General features: G+C 43.3%; 2 protein-coding genes across 3 annotated transcripts; one reads left to right on the forward strand and one right to left on the reverse strand.

The window, feature by feature from the left end:
- Positions 1-43: 43 nt before the first annotated feature.
- Positions 44-4,032, reverse strand: LOC139581594 (integrator complex subunit 5-like). Its single transcript, XM_071411521.1, has 2 exons — positions 3,818-4,032; positions 44-3,603 (listed from the first exon to the last, which is right to left on the reverse strand). Exons 1-2 carry the CDS (start codon positions 3,895-3,897, stop codon positions 630-632), a joined length of 3,054 nt encoding a protein of 1,017 aa, XP_071267622.1. The 5' UTR covers positions 3,898-4,032; the 3' UTR covers positions 44-629.
- A 50-nt stretch (positions 4,033-4,082) lies between these two features.
- LOC139581597 (phospholipase A and acyltransferase 4-like) lies at positions 4,083-20,066 on the forward strand. Of its 2 annotated transcripts, none has more exons than XM_071411531.1 (6): positions 4,083-4,231; positions 13,034-13,138; positions 13,573-13,681; positions 18,013-18,149; positions 19,064-19,195; positions 19,415-20,066. In XM_071411531.1, the coding sequence occupies exons 2-6, from the start codon at positions 13,124-13,126 to the stop codon at positions 19,541-19,543; spliced, it is 522 nt and encodes a 173-aa protein (XP_071267632.1). In that variant the 5' UTR covers positions 4,083-4,231; positions 13,034-13,123; the 3' UTR covers positions 19,544-20,066. The 2 variants fall into 2 exon arrangements, with proteins under 2 accessions (XP_071267632.1, XP_071267633.1); XM_071411532.1 differs by having other exon boundaries at positions 4,129-4,246.
- The last annotated feature ends 1,386 nt before the right edge of the window (positions 20,067-21,452 follow it).

A 21,452-nucleotide genomic window follows, 5' to 3' on the forward strand; every position in this document is an offset into this window, starting at 1 on the left:
TGTTGATAGAATTCCCCTCTAGGTTGACAAAATAACAGTCAGCTTTGCTGCACTCTTGCACATTTATTAGGAGATCTGGTTCAAACATAAATTGTGCTGCATGTAAAGACATTTAAGGAATATTTGTGTGATTCATCATATACCTGCAGGCTGTTGATGTAAAATGATTACATTATCATTGATGTACCTTCTCATTACAAAGTTGTACTTCTGTTTGAATTCGTGAAAAAATAAGTTGAATTGAAATTTAGAACTGCTGTAACTCGAAATGTAGACAGTCAAGTTCAAAGGCCAGATATTTGAAACAACAAAATTATGATCACTCCTTTTTCTGCTATTTTATTTATGGTATACTACATGTTTTTATCCCCTACAGTAACAGCTACATACAAAATTCTACTTAATCTATAAAATGATACAAAACAGGAGAAAGATAAACAGTAGATATAACATGCTCAACTATGCTTCAGAGCGCATACAGATCTAGATTCAAGTTAGAGCAACAAACAAGAAAACAGCAAAGCAACATCACCAACCACCCCTATCCTCATCTTTCACAAACGATCCCAACCGTCCCACTTCTTGCACCTTTTCTCTGCATCCCTCTATCAGTTCTCTCCTGCCCTTGTTCAGAGCTGGAAACGCCAGCATAGATGCCCCAGCCGGTCAATGTTCTTATGCAGGACACTGTGAATGGGTGCTACGTATCTCGCCACGTCTCCGTCCCGCGAGAAATCCCGGCAGAACAGGCCCTTCTCGGCACTGAAGACAAACTTCTGTGGCATGGGGCCGTTACCCCTTACATATTCCCACACAGCCAGGAGGAGAAGCCTCACTTCGAACGGCGTCAGGTAGGGGAAAGCCTCGTGGACGTTGCCCAGCACAGGGGGCAGCAGCTGGCCCTCACCCATACAGGACACCAGCATGCAGGAGGCCTGGAGGTGCCACGGGGAGTCCATCGCCAAAGACTCCCTCGAAGCCTCCCAGTGGGCTAGCAGAGTGGCCAGCAGGCCCCGGAGCACCGCAGAACAGTAACAGAGAGCAGGACGCCCGGCAGCCACAACATGGAGTAAAGGGAAGAGGACAGGGTGGGCCTCGAAGCAGCGGCGGATGTGTATGTCACGTTCTACAGTTGTGCGTGCATGTTCCTCTGGCGGCCATGACAGTTCCCCGTTGGCCACATCGGGGCAGATATACTCCACCAGCGTCACTGCCATCATTTTGGCTGCCTCAGCGTTGATGGGCGGCGGCTCGTCTGGAACGGAGGGCTGGTGTCGGGTGCCTCCACCGTTGCCGCCATTCCCGGATGGTGCGCTGCAGCACTGGACGGTGACAGCCAGCAGAGTCTGGACATTCTGTATGACACTGGCGGCGTCGGGGTGAGGCGTAGCACTGCGCTGCTTCAGACCCTTCCCTATCACCCCAGCATGGAACACAGACCACACACTGCCAGAGAAGTTGACCGTGGTGCCGAACCTGCAGTTGATGTCCAGCAGGGAGCCCACCCGGTCAGGGGCCAGGGACGGCGAGATGGGGGTGTCCCCTCCAATGTCCTCACTCTGCCCTCCGAACAGGTCAGCGTTTCCTTTATGTAGAGCTCCCTCCACCAGATGCTGCAGGACACATTTGAGGGTTAGAGGGGAGTAACCTACCAGACGGGACAGGAGGAGCACCGAACAGTTCACCGCCTCTCCTCCCTGGCCTTCGTCTCTCCCCTTCCCTGTCTCTCCTCTCCTCCGCAGCGCCAGAAAGAAGTGTGTGACAGCAGCCCGACAAACAAGCAACAGGTGGGAAGGCAGGGCAGCACGGGGGAGGGGGCTGCGGGACAGGAGCCGCACGGCAGCGTGGGATACCGCCGGGTCACCGTGGAGGAGCAGAGGACAGAAGTCATGGAGGTGTCCTGAGACCGCTGCTCCAACCTGCACTGCCATGGAGGACTGAGGACTAGCACCTCCTCCTCCCATGCCTCCTCCTGGACCCCTCCTCTCCTCCTCCTGTACACTCTGCATGGCAGAGCCCAGGTTGAGAAGGAGCTGGCAGAGCTGCCTGGGTCCCAGGGTGTGTGTATGGATCTGGGCCACGCAGCGGGTCACTGCGGCAGGGATGAGGCCCGGCAGGCAGGCGGACAGTGGGGTGTGGAGCTGCCAGGCCAGGGCCAGCTGGTCTGGGTTCCGGGCCAGGGTGAGCAGCTGACAGAGGGCCTCTGTGGCCACGCTAGGGCCCCCGTATACAGACAGCAGACACAGCAGACACAGCAGCTGGTGCAGCCAGAGATGACGCTTCCTCTCCAGTCTCAGCATCTCAGCACAGAGCTCTCCCACGTGGGACTGCAGCTCCTCCAGGAAGGGGACCACACGGGGCGCCTGGGAGGAGGGAGAGTGGGGGCGGCTGTAGTAGCCGTCGTCCCCCTCTGAGCGGGTGTAGACCAGCTTGTGGAGGTGCAGCAGGAGCATCTGGAGGAGGAGGTCGCAGGCCTCCCGGACCCCCTCCTGAGGGGAAGACGTGGGGCCGGAGATGATGACAGAGGCGGGGGTGGCCGTGTCAGCTAGGAAGTGGAGGATGCGTGCCCCTCCAGCAGGGCTCTGGGCGATGAGGTGGACAGCCAGCCCCAGCATGTTGTCAAGCTCGTCCCTGGGAAGGCCCTGTAGAACAGCCTGGAGCTGGAGCAAGACTGGAGGCCGTAGAGACTCCACCAGCTCTGTAGATACGGCACCCAGAAGAGAAGGAGACAGCGCCGCCAGCTGGAGAAGGAAGGGCACTGTGGCTCTGCGGAGCTGGGCTGAGTGCTCCAAGGAGGTGGACCCAGAGCTGGGGGGTATAGTCGGGGGACTGAGGCTCTCCTGGAACATCCTCAGCAGCTCCCGCCGGATGCTGTCAGAGTGCCGCGCCGCCAGGTGGCCCAGGATCCCTACCACAGAGCCGATCTTAGGCACTCGGCTGCTCTTGTCTCCCTGACACTTGTCAGCCGTCCCGTGGGAGCAGAAGTCTTTAAGGCCACAGGCCAGGACACGGCTGATGATGGTGCCCGGGAAGGAGGATCCAATGTGGGCCACCACCCAGTCGAAGTGGGGGGAGTGCTGCACGGAGGTGTCCAGGAGAGCATCCACACATTGGTCAGGACACCAGGCTATCATGGCCGCCAGGCACTGGGTATAGGCCTCCATGAGGGAGCGTGTAGCCGCACAGGACATCCACAGCTGCAGCAGCTCGTTGAGGCTGGAGGAGTGGGGAGCTGCCCTGCGGCCAGCATGCTTGGAGCTCAGCTGCCCCAGCAGGTCTACAGCCCAGGTTGAGACAAGGGGAGCCCAGGCTCGGGGGTTGAGCTTAATGAACTCCGCCAGGACGCCATGGACCTCCGTGATGACATCCTCCAGATTGGAGTCCCCGTCGCCATCGCCGTTCGTCTCTAGATTGTGAAGAAAGGCTGAGACGTGCTCGTTGTACACACCCCTTAGGTGCTCGAGGACCGCCCCGCGACAGGCAGGCACAGACCGTAGTAGACGCACGGCACAGCGGGCATGCTCGCGGACGCTGAGTTTACGACCCTGGGTCTGGTCCACGCCACTGATGAAGGATTTTATCTCCTGGGACAGTTCCTGGGGGCTACACACACGACAAAAGTTACGTTTCTGTCTAAAAACAATTGGTATCAATTGTATTTTCTCTGACTATAATATTTCATAAATATGCTTGAAAAATGCTGACCACTGCATCTAACCATAGCACAATAACAGCCTTAGAACTTGTTGGTACAGTAGGGAAGCAGCCACATAGCTACAACTACTGGCTAGCATGCTAGCTATGCTAAGCAACTCACCTAAATGCATTCTGCGGTGTGTGAGTGAGAGAGGTCTGCATGGTGACTGTCAGGGAAGTCCCGTCAAACACGGCACACATCGTTCAACTTCCCAAACTGAAAATAGAACATGAAGAACTCTCCCCTTATATCATCATATTTGACGTGTAGAGTTGATTATTCGTAGCTTGTTACAAGTGCGCTCCAAAACCGGAAGTCTTTATTTTCTTATTCTATCGTTGTCTTTCGAGGGGTAATTTATTGCCATCTACTGGCCTGACACTGTACTTGGAAACTACGTCAGCACGCACACTGCCAGAGATACGCCCTCGGATTTGTTTGCTTTTTTTCGAGTCAGCTGATCGTTGACGTCTAAGGTTATTTCTGTGTTCGATGTAAAGCAATCAACATCGTAGCCACGACACCGAACTTACTGTAAGTTATAAGAAGGTACAAGTATTTAGTGATTATCTGGACTAAAGTACTTGTGAGAATTACAAATATCTAGCCAGCTAAATGGGATCGAAAGTCTTGACAGCATGCAAACATAGTCTATGTTGTGTGCCGTTTGTGGTCAGTTACAGTAACGTAGCTACAGTAGCTAGCTATTTCCTTGCATAATTAATGTTTTTTACAGTAGCGGTGCGTGGGTAAAATCACTGAGGAAGCCAGAAAAAAAGCAATTTTACAACCTATGTGTTGTGATAATTGTGTTGTTTTCTCTATAACCTGTTAAGTAATATGTTGCCACAGTGATATTTAGGCCTAAAGCCCGAGACAATAAGACAGTTGCAGAATAAATTCACCCAAACCTTTGTTTTATCACAAAACCGGATAGCAACCTCTGTTCGGTTTAGTCCACATAGCATATTGCATGTAATAGACAGTTACATGACCTCAAGCAAGTTATTGTTTCCGACATTTTTGGACCACTAAACAACTATTGATTTAGAACCACAGATATTTACCACAAATTGCAAAGAAAACAGGAGTTGCCTCCACTATTCCAACACCATTTCAATTTCAACATCATCAAATCACCTCTGCTTAGTCTAATACAGTGACAACTAAAAGATACCAAAAACAATTTAGTCCAATCAACGTAAGCTAAATAATACGTTTTTTATTTATTTAACCTTTATTTAACTAGGCAAGTCAGTTAAGAACAAATTCTTATTTGCAATGACAGCCTACAAAAAGGCAAAAGGCCTCCTGCGGGGATGGGGGCTGGGATTCAAAATACAAAATAAATAAAAAATATAGGACAAAACACACATCACGACATGAGAGACACCACAACACTACATAAAGAGAGACCTAAGCCAACAACAGCATGGCAGCAACACATAAAAACACAGCATGGTAGCAACACAACATGACAACAACATGGTAGCAACACAACATGGCAGCAGCACAACATGGTAGCAGATGTTGTGATGTGACTCTCATTAATGTGATGACTGTTATTTATCGAATAATTACCTACTATGTTTAATTGTTACCAGATTAAATTAATCATCTAACAATTAACTCATTAGGACTTTGGGGCACCACGGGAGAAATTGTTTAACGAGTTACCATCTCCCGAATTACCTAAAGGATATATATATCGATAACAGTCACTTATTAATCATTACCTCATATCAGTCTCATTCTGAACATCGCAGACTTCTTGAATCTGCACAAACCTGAGTCTTACTGATAATTTTGTACCACACAAATGTATTTCATTATTTATTTACTAACAAACTAAATGATAACACAGGATACACACAGACACACACACACACAGTATAGGTTATTGATTAGAAACTTAATATGATGACAACAGGTACCTGGCGGACTAACACAATATGACAGTTGTTACAAAAGATAGAGAGTTAAAGAGAGAGAGAAAGAGAGACAACACTTGGATACTTTGGGGAACTACGCTCACAGTAACCCTAATACCTTGCCCTGAACTGCTGCCTCTTTGGGTAAGAAGTAATGCATGTATTTACGTGTTGAAGGTCTTTGTCGTGTATCTCTGTTGGACCCAGGCCTTCGTGAAAAGGGTTCGATTGGGCCTTCTCCTTCGGATGGGCCTTCTCCTTCGTTCTCAGGTGTAAGGCTCTGATTGTCCACAACAGGTCACAATGTCCTTCTTAGTTGTCTGTTTACTTGCACTTGTTCTGGAAGAGTGGTCTTCTGAAGACGGCTAATCAGCCGTGTCGATGATCCCGAGTGGTGATGAAAGCAGTGTAGTCGGCGATGATTTGAAAAGAGTAACCAGATGTTCATACTCAAATTCCCTTTCTTAGATACAGCTACTCAACCGTAACATTGACTGTTAGAGGCTACTTCGTCTTCTTCAACCTCATGTTGATTTTCATTGGTCGTGACCTAGCTGCAGCTTATGGTCCGTTTAGTCTGGTATGTTAATTCTTAACTCAATCTTTTACACCCTCTGGGTAAAAGGGACATTTTCATCATGATGACATGCTCACTGGGCTCCCTGAGGCATGGCTAGTTAAGAGGCAAAGTATTATAATTACTATGTTCTTATTAGAGAACTAAAATCACAATCCTATCATCACAAAAACATTCTCTTCATCCTTGATATTTTCTACACCACGTAAAGGATGTAAACCTGATATACACAGTGTAAAAGCTCCTCAAGTTACACATTTTTTGTTATAACGTGTTTATACCATTTTTAATGACATCACAAAATAGACATTTATTTTCCAAATTCCATCTTTCATCATTCCCAACATTCAGATGTTGAAATATATTGTCCCAGTGTTCCTTGTTGGATATTATGTTTGTGGCAAAATCTTCTGTAACAAAGAGACATTCCATTCACCCATACTAGAGACCAAAAGGAGTCGTCTGCTGCCTACAATTTATGATCGACGTGAGGTGACATAAAACCCCCCACATCAATCCCTTCCCCCCTCTGCGGGTGAGAGGGCTCTGTAGACGCTGATCCACTGTAACCTGATCTTTGGATCCTCAAAGGAGAGTCATGACACAGCACAAACAATGGTACAAACATTATTGGGCACAGACAACACCACAAAGAGCAAGAAGGTAGAGACAGCAATACATCACTCAAAGCAGCCACAACTGTCAGTAAGAGTGTCCATGATTGAGTCTTTGAATGAACAGATGTAGATAAAACGGTCCAGTTTGAGTGTTTTTTGCAGCTCGTTCCAGTCCTTAGCTGCAGAGAACTGAAAAGAGGAGCGACCCAGGGATCTGTGTGCTTTGGGAACTGTTTATCAGAATGTGACTGGCAGAACGGGTGTTGTATGTTGGAGGATGAGGACTGCAGTAGGTATCTCAGATAGGGGGGACTGAGGCCTAAGAGGGTTTTATAAATAAGCATCAACCAGTGGGCCTTGAGACGGGTATACAGAGATGGCCAGTTTACAGAGTAGTATAGAGTGCAGTGATGTGTCCTATAAGGAGCATTGGTGGCAAATCTGATTGCCGAATGGTAAAGAACATCTAGCCGCTCGAGAGCACTCTTACCTGCCGATCTATAAATCACGTCTCCGTAGTCTAACATGGGTAGGATGGTCATCTGAATCAGGGTTAGTTTGGCAACTGGGGTGAAAGAGGAGCGATTACGATAGAGGAAACCAAGTCTAGATTTAACCTTAGCCTGCAGCTTTGATATGTGCTGAGAGAAGGACAGTGTACCATCTAGCCATACTCCCAAGTACTTGTATGAGGTGACTACCTTAAGCTCTAAACCCTCAGAGGTAGCAATCACACCGGTGGGGAGAGGGGCATTCTTGCTACCAAACCACATGATCTTTGTTTTAGAGTTGTTCAGAACAAGGTTAAAGACAGAGAAAGCATGTTGGATACTAAGAAAGCTTTGTTGCAGAGCGTTTAACACAAAATCCGGGGAGGGGCCAGCTGAGTATAAGACTGTATCATCTGCATATAAATGGATGAGAGAGCTTCCTACTGCTTGAGCTATGTTGTTGATGTAAATTGAGAAGAGCGTGGGACCTAGGATTGAGCCTTGGTGGTACTCCCTTGGTGACAGACAGTGGCTGAGACAGCAGATGTTCTGACTTTATACACTGCACTCTTTGAGAGAGGTAGTTAGCAAACCAGGCCAAAGACCCCTCAGAGTCACCAATACTCCTTAGCCGGCCCACAAGAATGGAATGGTCTAGCGTATCAAATGCTTTGGCCAAGTCAATAAAAATAGGAGCACAACATTGCTTAGAATCAAGGGCAATGGTGACATCATTGAGGACCTTTAAGGTTGCAGTGACACATCCAGAACCTAAGCGGAAACCAGATTGTGTACCCGAGAGAATACTATAGACGTCAAGAAAGCCAGTCAGTGGATTTTTGACAAGTTTTTCCAACACTTTTGATAAACAGGGCAAAATAGAAATAGGCCTATAACAGTTAGGATCAGCTTGGTCTCCCCCTTTAAATAAAGGATGCCCGGTGGCTGCCTTACAAGCACTGGGAACCTCCCCAGAGAGGAGAGACAGGCTTTGCGATGATAGGGGCAGCAACCTTAAAGAAGAAAGTGTCTAAACCATCTGGCCCAGATGTTTTTTGGGGGTCAAGTTTAAGGAGCTCCTCTAGCACCTCGGACTCAGTGACCGCCTGCAGGGAGAAACTTTGTAGCGGGGCAGGGGAAAAAGATGGAGCAGCATCAGGGATAGTCACATTAGAAGGGGTGGGATGTGATGAAATGTTGAATGGTTCAAGGAGTCATGGCAGAGTCAAATAGGAATCCTGACTTAATGAAGTGATGATTAAAGAGCTCAGCCATGTGCTCCTTGTCAGTAACAACCACATCATCAACATTAAGGGACATGGGCAGCTGTGAGGAGGAGGGTTTATTCTCCAGGTCTTTAAACGTTTTCCAGAACTTTTTGCAGTTAGACCCACAGAGAGAGAACTGCTCCTTAAAGTAACTCACTTTGGCCTTCTTGATCGCCTGAGAGCACTTATTTCCAATTTGCCTGAACGAGAGCCAGTCAGCCTGAGTATGCGTGTGCCGAGTGATTTGCCAAATAGAATTCTTGAGGTGGAGTAACTCTGACAGATCACGGTCGAACCAGGGACTGAACATATTTTTAATTATCCTTTTCTTTATGGGTGCGTATTTGTTAACGATACCACTGAAAATATCAAAAAAGATGGTACAGGTGTCTTCGACAGAGGGGATCATGGTGGCCGATAACACCCAGCAACAGTCAACAAAGAGTTATTTGAAAGTTTAATGCGTAAAACCAGCAAATCGAATTGTTTGGGGACAGACTTGGTGGAGACAACCGAGCACTGAAGGTGGCCTTGGTAAAGATTGCCACTCCCCCATCTTTGGAAGATCTGTCTTGCCGAAAAAGGTTATAACCAGAAAGGTTAACACCAGTGTTCAAAACCCTCTTTCTTAACCACGTCTCAGTAATAACCAACACATCTGGATTGGAGCTGTGACCCCAAACTTTCAATTGATCCATTTTATGTAATAACCTTCTAGTGTTAACATGCAGAAAACCCAGGCTTTTACGAGAGCAGAAATCCGTGAAGCCGATATCAGAGCAGAAACCAGAATTGGGGTTAGCAACAGTAAATGGGCCAGGGTATACATGCACAAGATCATATTGTAAAGCAATTTCATCAGGTAACATGAATACAAAGCTGGCGAGAGGTGGTTAGAATAGGATGGGAGTCCAAGAGTCTGTGTAACCAATAGAGAGTCAGAGTCCCGAGTTTGGGAACAAACATAGTCTGTCCCACGGTTGGGTAAACAAGAAGTTCATAGTCAACAAAGCACGCAGGAGTCATGAGGCAAATAGCATAAAGCACCAGAGAAAAATATAACGACTTGGGGCTAGACTCAGTCACTCGCCCCAACAGTGTGAGTGACGGGGAATGGTCCTTTAAGACGTCCAAGTAAAGTTGTTCTGTGGCTGTTGTATTTTGGAGATTCTGAGGAGGATATCTTCTGATGTGATCAAAGCAACAATATTGTTTCTTATTGATGTAATTTACAGTTAAAAATAGAGATAAATCCAGGGGGTACTGTATTTTAATTACCTCTGCACCAATGGGGCGGGGGGGTGGTGCTGTGAAACTCTCCTGCCATTGTTAGGCTCAAGAGTCTCCACACCTCTCACTCCACACTTCTGTGCGAATTTCAGTCAGTTTCTTTCCTAGCAGCTTGGTAGCTTCGTAGCCTTATTTATTAAGCTTTATATAACAAAATTACCTAGCGATTGTCTTTTAATTTTTGGCTTCAGAAGTAAGTTCAGACTGAACATTACTCACCTAGTTTTCTGTTGGATGGTATTTCCATGTTCCGCTGTGTTTCTTATGCAGGTTTTGGTTTGTTAGAAGTTTTTTTTCTTCTTGATAATCCTTGGTAGTAATAGTCCATTCAGGTAATTTTGTTCAAAATTAAGGTTTTAGGTATGGAATTGTGATTTGGAATGAAGGTTTTGTTGTTTTGATGTCCTAGTGAAAAAATTCAAGTTTATTTACATTTATCCAACTCTAAATTCTATCTTTTTTGCAGAAGAACTCAGGAGCCCATGCTCTCTGTGTCTGTTCGCTCTCTCTATATATATATATTTAAGATGCGGCTGTCCATGGTTCTGATTTCTATGTGTGCGTTTGTGCAAGTAGAAAAATATGTTGACACCCTACTTGTAGAGAAACTCCAATGCCATCCTCCTCTCTTTCATGTTGACAAAACGGTCTATCACTCTGTCATACAGTACACGGTTTTATTTCTTGTTGTCCTAGGCTACCTTGCTAAAATGGTTGTTTGCTAGTCTAACCTCCATTCATGGGCAACGTTAGCTCGTTAACATTACCCTTCAACATCTAGCTACATATTGAACTTCCATCCTTTCAGGCCAGGGGCACAACAATGTATGAATTAATGGTTGAATCAGAGTCGCCGTTACAATCATTGGCCAGTAAGGAGAATTAAGTAAAACCACATGTCCAAATCCCTATCGCCATCCATGGCTAATTTAGGAAAGGGACAATTTTAGCTAGCTAGCTAGCCACCGGAGGACAACAACACAACACGATGCAACAATTCAAGTTGTTTCTGTCAATGACGTATGCGCTCAATGCGATTTGATAGGAGTGACACCAAAATCCAAGCTGGCTTCCCTTGACACTTTCTTTTGGTGCGCCAAGAACATTCACAGTTGAGCTCGCTCAGTTTAGCTCAACGCTGATTGGCTAATTTTTTATACTTTTTTATCAAGGTAAGCCAAATGCACGCATGCTTCCCTTGCATTCCATTCAATGCTATGGGTGGCAACAATGTCATACTCATTTGGACCAGACAGCATCAGATAGATGGCCTACACATAAAGAGACAGAGGGGCACTGTTTTGGTCGCTCACATGCTTTCTCCGGTGAGATACATATGGAGCCAGATAGCTGCCAAAAGGTTGAACGTATGAATCGTTAGGATCGTAAGAAAATCCATACGTAAATTGTTAGGGTCGTAAGAAAAGCCATGTGTGAAACATGAAACGTAAATGTGAAATTTCATCTGTGAACATATAAACACCATGTTATGATTACGGACAAAACTTTTGTTCTTGAAAAAATCTTGTGTTGCAATTCTGATGTACAATAATACCTTTCCGAGTTTTGGCAATTTCATCTCACCAACAATAAAAACTTGTGAGGAGTACTATGTGAACAAGCATAACACAGTATAAAAAAACGGAAGTCAGGGAAACCGGAAAGAGGTATCCTGCATGTTTTCAAGTTAAAAGTCTCCATTCTATATTACTAATAATTCAATGTTTAATTTAGGCCTATCCACAAACTTGTAGGCATTGCAATTTAGGCTATCATTTTGGGTACTGGTGTCTTGCAGAATAATTGTAGAACTCTATTTGTATTTTATTACTGTTTTTATTATAGGCCTCCCCTTAAAAAGAGACCCCAGCTCACAGGCCTCTAAATATAGCCTGTAAATACATTTGAAACTAAATAGTTGAAGAAGCACATGCAGTGGCTAATAGGATAGGGAAAACCAATCTGGCAATAAGAATAGGCTATTCATAGTCTTGACCATTTGGGACCCCTTGGCTATTTAGCTCAGGACAGGTTATAGCCAAGACTTAATCAATATTTCTTTAATCTAATTTATTGATATGGATATAGCCTCTGCGTGATGGGGTTGTGCAATGCAAATGGCTATAAGCCTACATACAGAGTGGAATTCGCAAATACAACAGTCAAAATGCCTTGTATAAGGCCTACAGTCCGTGCTCCCAAATACTGGAAAAAGTGTACATGATCACCTCAGTAGCCCCCACGCGGCTATAAAAAATAAATGATGCAATTATATGACTGTTAAATAACACACAACAGTATGGCATATTTAGATAGTGGAATAGGCCTAGCCTAAATCATATTTACTTTCTATTTTGCAGCTCAGGCGGTTATTCTAGACAAGGGTCTTCTGTGTCTTTATAATACAATTCTCACACAAGTCATTTGCTGAAGGCCCAAGCCTGTATTACGTCATCTACTGTTATAACGTCCTTATCGAATGCTGTTCTAAAACAAGCTCTAGACTTTTATTCTGGAAATGAAACCGGAAGCAGCAAATCAACTATAACGTCTTGGCTAGAGTTGCTTGATTGACTAGCTATCTTTGACTAGTTACATTCGGTTCATGTCCTTTGCAGATGTCACATTCCTGACAAAAGTTTGTGCGTATAAAAAATATCTGTAACCGAGTAAAGGGAGACGTAAAGTAAGAATTGAACGTGTAAATGTTCATTCATAGTCGTAACATAGGGTTTGTACGTTTACAGATCTAATTTAACGGTTACGTTTTCTGTTTCACATATGGCTTTTCTTAGGATCCTAACAATTTACATATGGATTTTCTTACGATCCTAACGATACGTACGTTTAACCTTTTGGCAGCTATCTTGCTCCAGAGATACATTCAGCCTCTTGGGAATTGAAGAAAAATTCTGAAACAGAGAGACAAATGTCATTGAAAAATTATATATTTTCTTTTTTCCCCCTTCTTTTTTGGTGTAGCCTGGCTCCCCTTGGCATCCATGAATACACTCCACTGATTTTTTATAGACACCAGAACATAGTGAAATTAGATCAGTATCTAGTTTATTAGCCAATAGATTGCCTAATATTTTGTTAGCTAATGTCTTAGGAAAACAGGCCCCCTAAATATAACCCATAGATTTTGTTCTGACTTTACAGGGTTGAGATAAAAGCTCAGGAAATAGGAAACGTAAAGTTATTTACAAGCAGAAGGGAAATCAAAGCTGTGGAAAGGAAATAACGGTAACCATGGCTCCAACATTGGTAAGTAAAGTCCAATACAAATGTTGATTGTGTCCACTGTCTCTGTGTAGTCTGTTTTTATGAAAATATTTGCATTTTGTTTGTACAAAATAGTGTTTGCACGACGAAGAACTTAGTTTTGTTCCCAGATCTGAGCACTTTCCCTTTCAGAACGGCATACTTGGCAGTTGGTTGGCGGTTGCATACTTACATTTACATTTACATTTAAGTCATTTAGCAGACGCTCTTATCCAGAGCGACTTACAAATTGGTGCATTCACCTTATGACATCCAGTGGAACGGCCACTTTACAATAGTGCATCTAAATCTTTTAAGGGGGGGGGGAGTGAGAAGGATTACTTTATACTTCAACAAGAGGGTGTCTAGCAACAACACCCCTGTATGTGGCAATACACAGATTTGCTAAATCATACTTATTATTTCTCCCTTGACAGTACGATGAGAAGCCAGAGCCAGGGGACCTGATAGAGATATTCAGAGGGAACTACCAGCACTGGACTTTGTACGTTGGTGATGGTTTTGTCATTCACCTGGCCCCACCCTGTGAGTTATACTATTGAATGTGATCAAATCTTTATTTTAGAAGATATAGTGCACTCAACAATTTATATACAGTAGCCTACATACAGTGGCTTGCGAAAGTATTCACCCCCCTTGGAATTGTTTCTATTTTGTTGCCTTACAACCTGGAATTAAAATATATTTTTGGAGGGTTTGTATCATTTGATTTAAACAACATGCCTACCACTTTGAAGATGCAAAATATTTTTTATTTTGAAACAAACTAGAAATAAGACAAAAAAAAATGAACTTGAGCGTGCATAACTATTCACCCCCCTAAAGTCAATACTTTTGCCGATGAAAAACATCGGTGTTCTCGGGGTGATGAGAGGTGTTGGGTTTGTGCCAGACAAAGCGTTTTCCTTGATGGCCAAAAAGCTCAATTTTAGTCTCATCTTACCAGAGTACCTTCTTCCATATGTTTGGGGAGTATCCCACATGCCTTTTGGCGAACACCAAATGTGTTTGCCTATTTTTTTCTTTAAGCAATGGCTTTTTTCTGGCCACTCTTCCGTAAAGCCCAGCTCTGTGGAGTGTACGGCTTAAAGTGGTCCTATGGACAGATACTCCAATCTCCGCTGTGGAGCTTTGCAGCTCCTTCAGGGTTATCTTTGGTGTCTTTGTTGTCTCTCTGATTAATGCCCTCCTTGCCTGGTATGTGAGTTTTGGTGGGCGGCCCTCTCTTGGCAGGTTTGTTATGGTGCCATATTCTTTCAATTTTTTAATAATGGATTTAATGGTGCTCCGTGGGATGTTCAAAGTTTCTGATATTTTTTTATAACCCAACCCTGATCTGTACTTCTCCACAACTTTGTCCCTGACCTGTTTATAGAGCTCCTTGGTCTTCATAGTGCCGCTTGCTTGGTGGTGCCCCTTGCTTAAATCAAATCAAATCAAATGTATTTATATAGCCCTTCTTACATCAGCTGATATCTCAAAGTGCTGTAGAGAAACCCAGCCTAAAACCCCAAACAGCAAGCAATGCAGGTGTAGAAGCACGATGGCTAGGAAAAACTCCCTAGAAAGGCCAAAACCTAGGAAGAAACCTAGAGAGGAACCAGGCTATGAGGGGTGGCCAGTCCTCTTCTAGCTGTGCCGGGTGGAGATTATAACAGAAGATGGCCAAGATGTTCAAATGTTCATAAATGACCAGCATGGTCAAATAATAATAATCACAGTAGTTGTCGAGGGTGCAGTAAGTCAGCACCTCAGGAGTAAATGTCAGTTGGCTTTTCATAGCCGATCATTAAGAGTATCTCTACCACTCCTGCTGTCTCTAGAGAGTTGAAAACAGCAGGTCTGGGACAGGTAGCACGTCCGGTGAACAGGTCAGGGTTCCATAGCCACAGGCAGAACAGTTGAAACTGGAGCAGCAGCACGGCCAGGTGGACTGGGGACAGCAAGGAGTCATCATGCCAGGTAGTCCTGAGGCATGGTCCTAGGGCTCAGGTCCTCCGAGAGAGAGAAAGAAAGAAAGAGAGAATTAGAGAGAGCATACTTAAATTCACACAGGACACCGGATAAGACAGGAGAAGTACTCCAGATATAACAGACTGACCCTAGCCCCCCGACACATAAACTACTGCAGCATAAATACTGGAGGCTGAGACAGGAGGGGTCAGGAGACACTGTGGCCCCATCTGATGGTGTTGCAGACTCTTGGACCTTTCAGAACAGGTGTATATATACTGAGATCATGTGACAGATCATGTGACACTTAGATTGCACACAGGTGGACTTTATTTAACTAATTATGTGACTTCTGAAGGTAATTGGTTGCACCAGATCTTATTTAGAGGCTTCATAGCAAAGGGTGCGAATACATATGCACGCACCACTTTTCCGTTTTTTATTTTTCAGATTTTTTTTTAAACAAGTTATTTTTTACATTTCACTTCACAATTTGGACTATTTTGTCTATGTCCATTACATGAAATCCAAATAAAAATATATTTAAATTACAGGTTGTAATGAAGCAAAATAGGAAAAATGCCAAGGGGGCAAGAATACTTTTGCAAGGCACTGTAGATATAGAGTACAGACAATGGCTTCAGAAAGTACTTTTTCCACATTTTGTGGTTACAAAGTAGGATTAAAATGGATTTAATTATCATTTCCTTTCAAGGATCTACACAAAATACTCTAATATCAAAGTGGAATTAAAACGAATTTAAATAATGGAAAATAAAACACTAATATACTGTGCATTCGGAAAGTTTTCAGACCCCTTGACTTTTTCCACATTTTGTTACGTTACAGCCTTATTCCAAAACTGAGTAAATTGTTTTTCCCCTCATCAATCTACATACAATACCCCATAATGACAAAGCAAAAACAGGTTTTTATAAATGTTTGAAAATTGATAAAAAATACAAAACTGAAATATCACATTTACATAAGTATTCAGACCGTTTACGCAGTACTTTGTTGAAGCACCTTTGGCAGCGATTACAGCCTTGAGTCTTCTTGGGTATGATGCTAGATGCTTGTACTCTGCTCCGTTCATCTTTCCTTCAATTCTGACTAGTCTCCCAGTCCCCTGCCACCACCATGCTTCACCGTAGGGATGGTGCCAGGTTTCCTCCAGACGTGATGCTTGGCGTTCAGGCCAAAGAGTTCAATCTTGGTTTAATGAGACCAAAGAATCTTGTTTCTCATGTTTTGAGTCCTAGCGGGCTGTCATGTGCCTTTTACTGAGGAGTGGCTTCCGTCTGGCCACTTTACCATAAAGGCCTGATTGGTGGAGTGCTGCAGAGATGGTTGTCCTTCTGGGAGATTCTCCCATCTCCACAGAGGAACTCTGGAGCTCTCTCAGAGTGACCATCGGGTTCTTGGTCACCTCCCTAACCAAGTCCCTTCTCCCCCGATTGCTCAGTTTGGCTGGGCGGCCAGCTCTAGGAAGAGTCTTGGTGGTTCTAAACTTCTTCCATTTAAGAATGATGGAGGCCGCTATGTTCTTGGGGACCTTCAATGCTGCAGAAATTTGTTGGTACCCTTCCCAAGCTCTGTGCCTCAACATAATCCTGTCTCGGAGCTCTACTGACAATTCCTTCGACCTCATGACTTGGTTTTTTCTATGACAAGCACTGTCAACTGTGGGACCTTATATAGAGAGGTGTGTGCCTTTCTAAATCATTCCCAATCAATTGAATTTACCACAGGTGGGCTCCAATCAAGTTGTTGAAACATCTCAAGGATGATCAATGGAAGCAGGATGCACCTGAGCTCAATTTCGAGTGTCATAGCAAAGGGTCTGAATACTTATGTAAATAAGGTATTTCAGTTTTTATTTTTATACATTTGCTAGCAATTCTAAAAACCTGTTTTTGCTTTGCTATTTTCAGGTATTGTGCGTAGATTGATGTGGACATTTTGTAATTTTAGAATAAGTCTGTAACGTAACAAAATGTGGAAAAAGTCAAGGGGTCTGAATACTTTCTGAATGCACTGTTTCTTGATTTGATCAAATCAAATGTATTTATATAGCCCTTTTTACATCAACTGATATCTCAAAGTGCTGTACAGAAACCCAGCCTAAAACCCCAAACGGCAAGCAATGCAGGTGTAGAAGCAGATAAGTATTCAATCCCCTGAGTCAATGTTAGAAACACATTTGGCAGCGTTTACAGCTGTGAGTCTTTCTGGGTAAGTCTCTAAGCGATATTGTACACTTGGATTGTACAATATTTGCTCATTATTCTTAAAAATAATCTTCAAGCTCTGTCAAGTTGGTTGTTGATTATTGCTAGAAAGCTATTTTCAAGTCTTTCCATAGATTTTCAAGACGATTTAAGTCAAAACTGCTACTAGGCCACTCAGGAACATTCATAGTCGCCTTGGTAAGCAACTCCAGTGTTTATTTGGCCCTGTGTTTTAGAATATTGTTCTGCTGAAAGGTGAAGAAAATAAACGTATTATGTGACTTGTTAAGCAAATTATTACCCCTGAACTTATTTAGGCTTGTCATAACAAAGGGGTTGAATACTTATTGACTGAAGATATTTCAGATTTTCATTTTTAATTCATTTGTAAAAATTTCGAAAAGCGTCATTCTGCTTTGGCATTATGGGTTATTGTGTGTAGGCCAGTGACACAAAATCTAAATTTCTTCCATTTTAAATTCAGGCTGTAACGCAACAAAAATGTGGAAAATGTCAAGGGGAGTGAATACTTTCTGATAAAAACTAATGTGACAAAAATCAACTTTAAACTCGTCTTTGGTACTGATGATATGTTTTATGACATGTTTTGTCTGTGCACCCCCTCCCTTGGAACTTTTCCCTCTCCTTCTCCCATGTCTCTTTGCTCCCCAGCCGAGGTCTCTGGAGCCAGTTCCAACAGCCTGATGTCTGTGCTTAGTGACAAGGCTAAGGTGAAGAAGGAAGAGATCTGGGACGTGGTGGGGCATGATCAGTGGTGCATCAACAACCAGCTGGATCAGGATTACCAGGTCAGTACCAGTAAGTACAGTATTGTTGCGACCCAAAATAGCACCCCATGGGGCCCTGGTCAAACATAGTGCAGGGAATATGTAGGGAATATGTAGGGAATAAGCAGTGGTGTAAAGTACTTAAGTAAAAATACTTTAGAGTACTACTTAAGTATTTTGGGGGGTATCTGTACTTTACTATTTATATTTTTGCCAACTTTTACTTTTACTTCACTACGTTCCTAAAAAAATATGTACTTTTTACTCCATACATTTTCCCTGACACCCAAAAGTACTCGTTACATTTTTACAGAAAAATGGTCCAGTTCACACACTTATCAAGAGAACATCCCTGGTCATCCCTACTGCCTCTGATCTGGCGGACTCACTAAACACAAATGCTTCATTTGTAAATGATGTCTGAGTGTTGGAGTGTGCCCTTGGCTCTCTGCCAATAAATAAATAAAAGAAAATGATTCTGTCTGGTTTATTTAATAGAAGGAATTTGAAATGGTTTATACTTTTACTTTTGATACTTAAGTACATTTTAGAAGTTCCATTTACTTTTGATACTTAAGTATATTTAAAACCAAATACTTTTAGACTTTTACTCAAGTAGTATTTTACTGGGTGACTTTCAATTTTACTTGAGTCATTTTCTATTAAGGTATCTTTACTTTTACTCACGTATGACAATTGAGTACTTTTTCCACCGCTGGGAATAAGGTGCCAGCCTGTGTGATCCTATGTGGCTCAGTTGATAGAGCATGGTGCTTGCAATGCCAGAATAGTGTTTTGATTCCCGCTGGGGCCACCCAAATGAAAATGTATGCATGCACTAGTGTAAGTTCGCTTAAGATGAAAACGTCTGCTAAATGGCATAAATTGCTTTGCATAAAATAATCTGCTAAATGTCATGCATTATATTATTATAGGTCAGACCCATCTGTGAGATACTGAAGGAAGCCCAGGCCTATGTGGACCGGGAGCTGCCCTTCTGTGTCTTCAAGGGGAACTGTGAGCACTTTGTCACAGAGCTGAGATATGGGAAGGCTGAGTCTCGACAGGTAGGTACAATGGACTGGTGCTCATCAATAGGTGTACTGTGCTCAGCATAGAGTTATCTTGTGAGCCATAATGACATTCTCAAGCTATGAATGTGTGTCAAGAGAGTGTAGAGTAACTGGATTACTTGAGTAACTGGATTACTTGTTGTTATACATTCAAAGTAGCTATGACTATTTCTGAGTCAGTCATTCATTCAAATTAATGTTTTTTTCTGCCAGGTTCGGCAAGCTGTGGAAACAGTGGGAATGGCCGCAATGGTGGGCTTCGGAGTCCTTGCTGTTGCAGGTGTCGCGGCGGCCATCTTTGGAGGTGGAAGCAAAAAGAATAAAGGAGGAGAATATAAGTGAGCACTGTATGATAGCTTCCTGAGCAGCCAATCACCAATAAGCCTGATAGAGATTAATTATTCAACTACAGTACTACTGCCCTCGTCACTTAAATAATTCTGTTGTTTTCAGAAGGGAGGATTGAGTATTTCCCTACATCTTTTTTTTGTACTTTTACAATTACACAGACGTGATTTGAAAGCACAAAGGAAACGAGGAACAGTGTCTTGTTATAATTCCGAGGTTTAAAGCCTTGGAGGTGTCATAGCCTTGCAGGCTGCTAGCTGATTTAACAAAAAAATTGTCAGTTACTTATAAGCTACTAAGTTTCCCTACTAAAGTTTCAACATATTTATGTAGACTGAGATCTGTTTATAATGGGATAAAATGGTATTCCACGGAAATTCTGATATTTCTATCATGAAGTCAATTGTCTTTAGGACTCACAGAACTACTCCTGGTTAGGGTCGGAGTGGATACGTCCAGTGGGCTGTCTTGACCCCCACCTGTTTAGCTAATAAAAAATAAAAATATATTTAAAAAATGTGTGCCTGTTTTGCATGTTATTTTGGCATTAAAACGTGTCACATATCAGTTTGCAAACATTGTAAAATTATTTTTTTTTTAAATCATTGAGTTAATAAAACGGAGGTGGTTCAGCCTAGCTCAGTGCTTTCTGTGGTGGTGGGGCAGCCAGCGGAAAATACGGAGCGTAGGGGTTGGTAATGTTCTCTAGTTGTGCCGTGATTGTCTCAGTGTTCTGTCACTCATGGGGACACTACGTCACTGCAAAATCTACGGCTAGAGCTTGAAAATTCAAACCCCTTGGGTGCTGCCATAGAGTTACATTAGAAGTGCCCATCCAAGAAGGCTCAAGGTCATTGGCCACAGATAAAAATTATGGCAAATCACGTTATATCTACCGTAGCTTTGATTGGACTGATCATGACAACATCATACTTTAAAATTCTTAGCTAGCAGTCATCATCATGAATCAAGTCGACAATCTACTGGCAAATCCTTTTCAAACCTTGTCATATGAAGAGAAATTATAGATAAAACGTATCGGTGCTCATTGGCCATTGGGCATAAACATTACACAAAAAGTTGGAAATCACAAATTCAACAATGAGTGGTTTGGAAGGAATCAGTGGCTAACTGCAAGCGTTGCAAAGCAATCACTAGCCTGCTATACAGTGGAGTGGGTGTGTGGTCCAAATCGAGGTTTAAGGGTCTCTTTTCCAAGCTTAAAATAATAAACATTCAACACCATGGGCCAGAAAATTTGTAGTACATTGGCCATGCTCTCAATCCAGCATGACTTCTGCCACGTTCAAAACAACTGGAAACTCAGAACTGGGATATCTCAGACTTCAGTCAGTTCAAGAGAACTGGGAACTCTGAAAAAAACTAGCTCTGACTGGGAAAATACGTTTTTAACGGTCATCCAACTTGTAATTCCAAGTCAGGAACTCTGGCTTCTTTCTAGAGCTCTGACCTGAAGACCACTGAAGTCATGATTCAACCTTGTTATTTTCCCCAGTTCCCAGTTGTCTTGAAAGCACCATAAATCCAGAGAATGCCAGACTTTGATGACAAAATTTTCCACAAGGACCGCCGTGCCACCTTCCTGTTCAAGTGAGCACAGCACAACAAGGTGAGTCCAAAAATGTATTGTATGCTGCTGCATAAATTATGAAATATGCCAGTGAGATATGTATACGGTAGCTAAGAAAGTAATACTAAGTGTATGTTGTGTAGTAAGCTGTTAGTAGCCCATGTGCCTCACCTTAATAATTTGGTCCCTTTCCCCCTCATAACTTAGCCTACTGTTCTGACTTGGAGGTGTACATGTAGCCTATAACCTGTTTTAGAGAAATATAATCATTGAATATTGTAAGAGCTTTCATTTTCTGCTTATATGCCCACT

The sequence above is a fragment of the Salvelinus alpinus genome, chromosome 7 (assembly GCF_045679555.1).
Source record: "Salvelinus alpinus chromosome 7, SLU_Salpinus.1, whole genome shotgun sequence".
In the NCBI taxonomy this organism is placed as follows: Eukaryota; Metazoa; Chordata; class Actinopteri; order Salmoniformes; family Salmonidae; genus Salvelinus; species Salvelinus alpinus.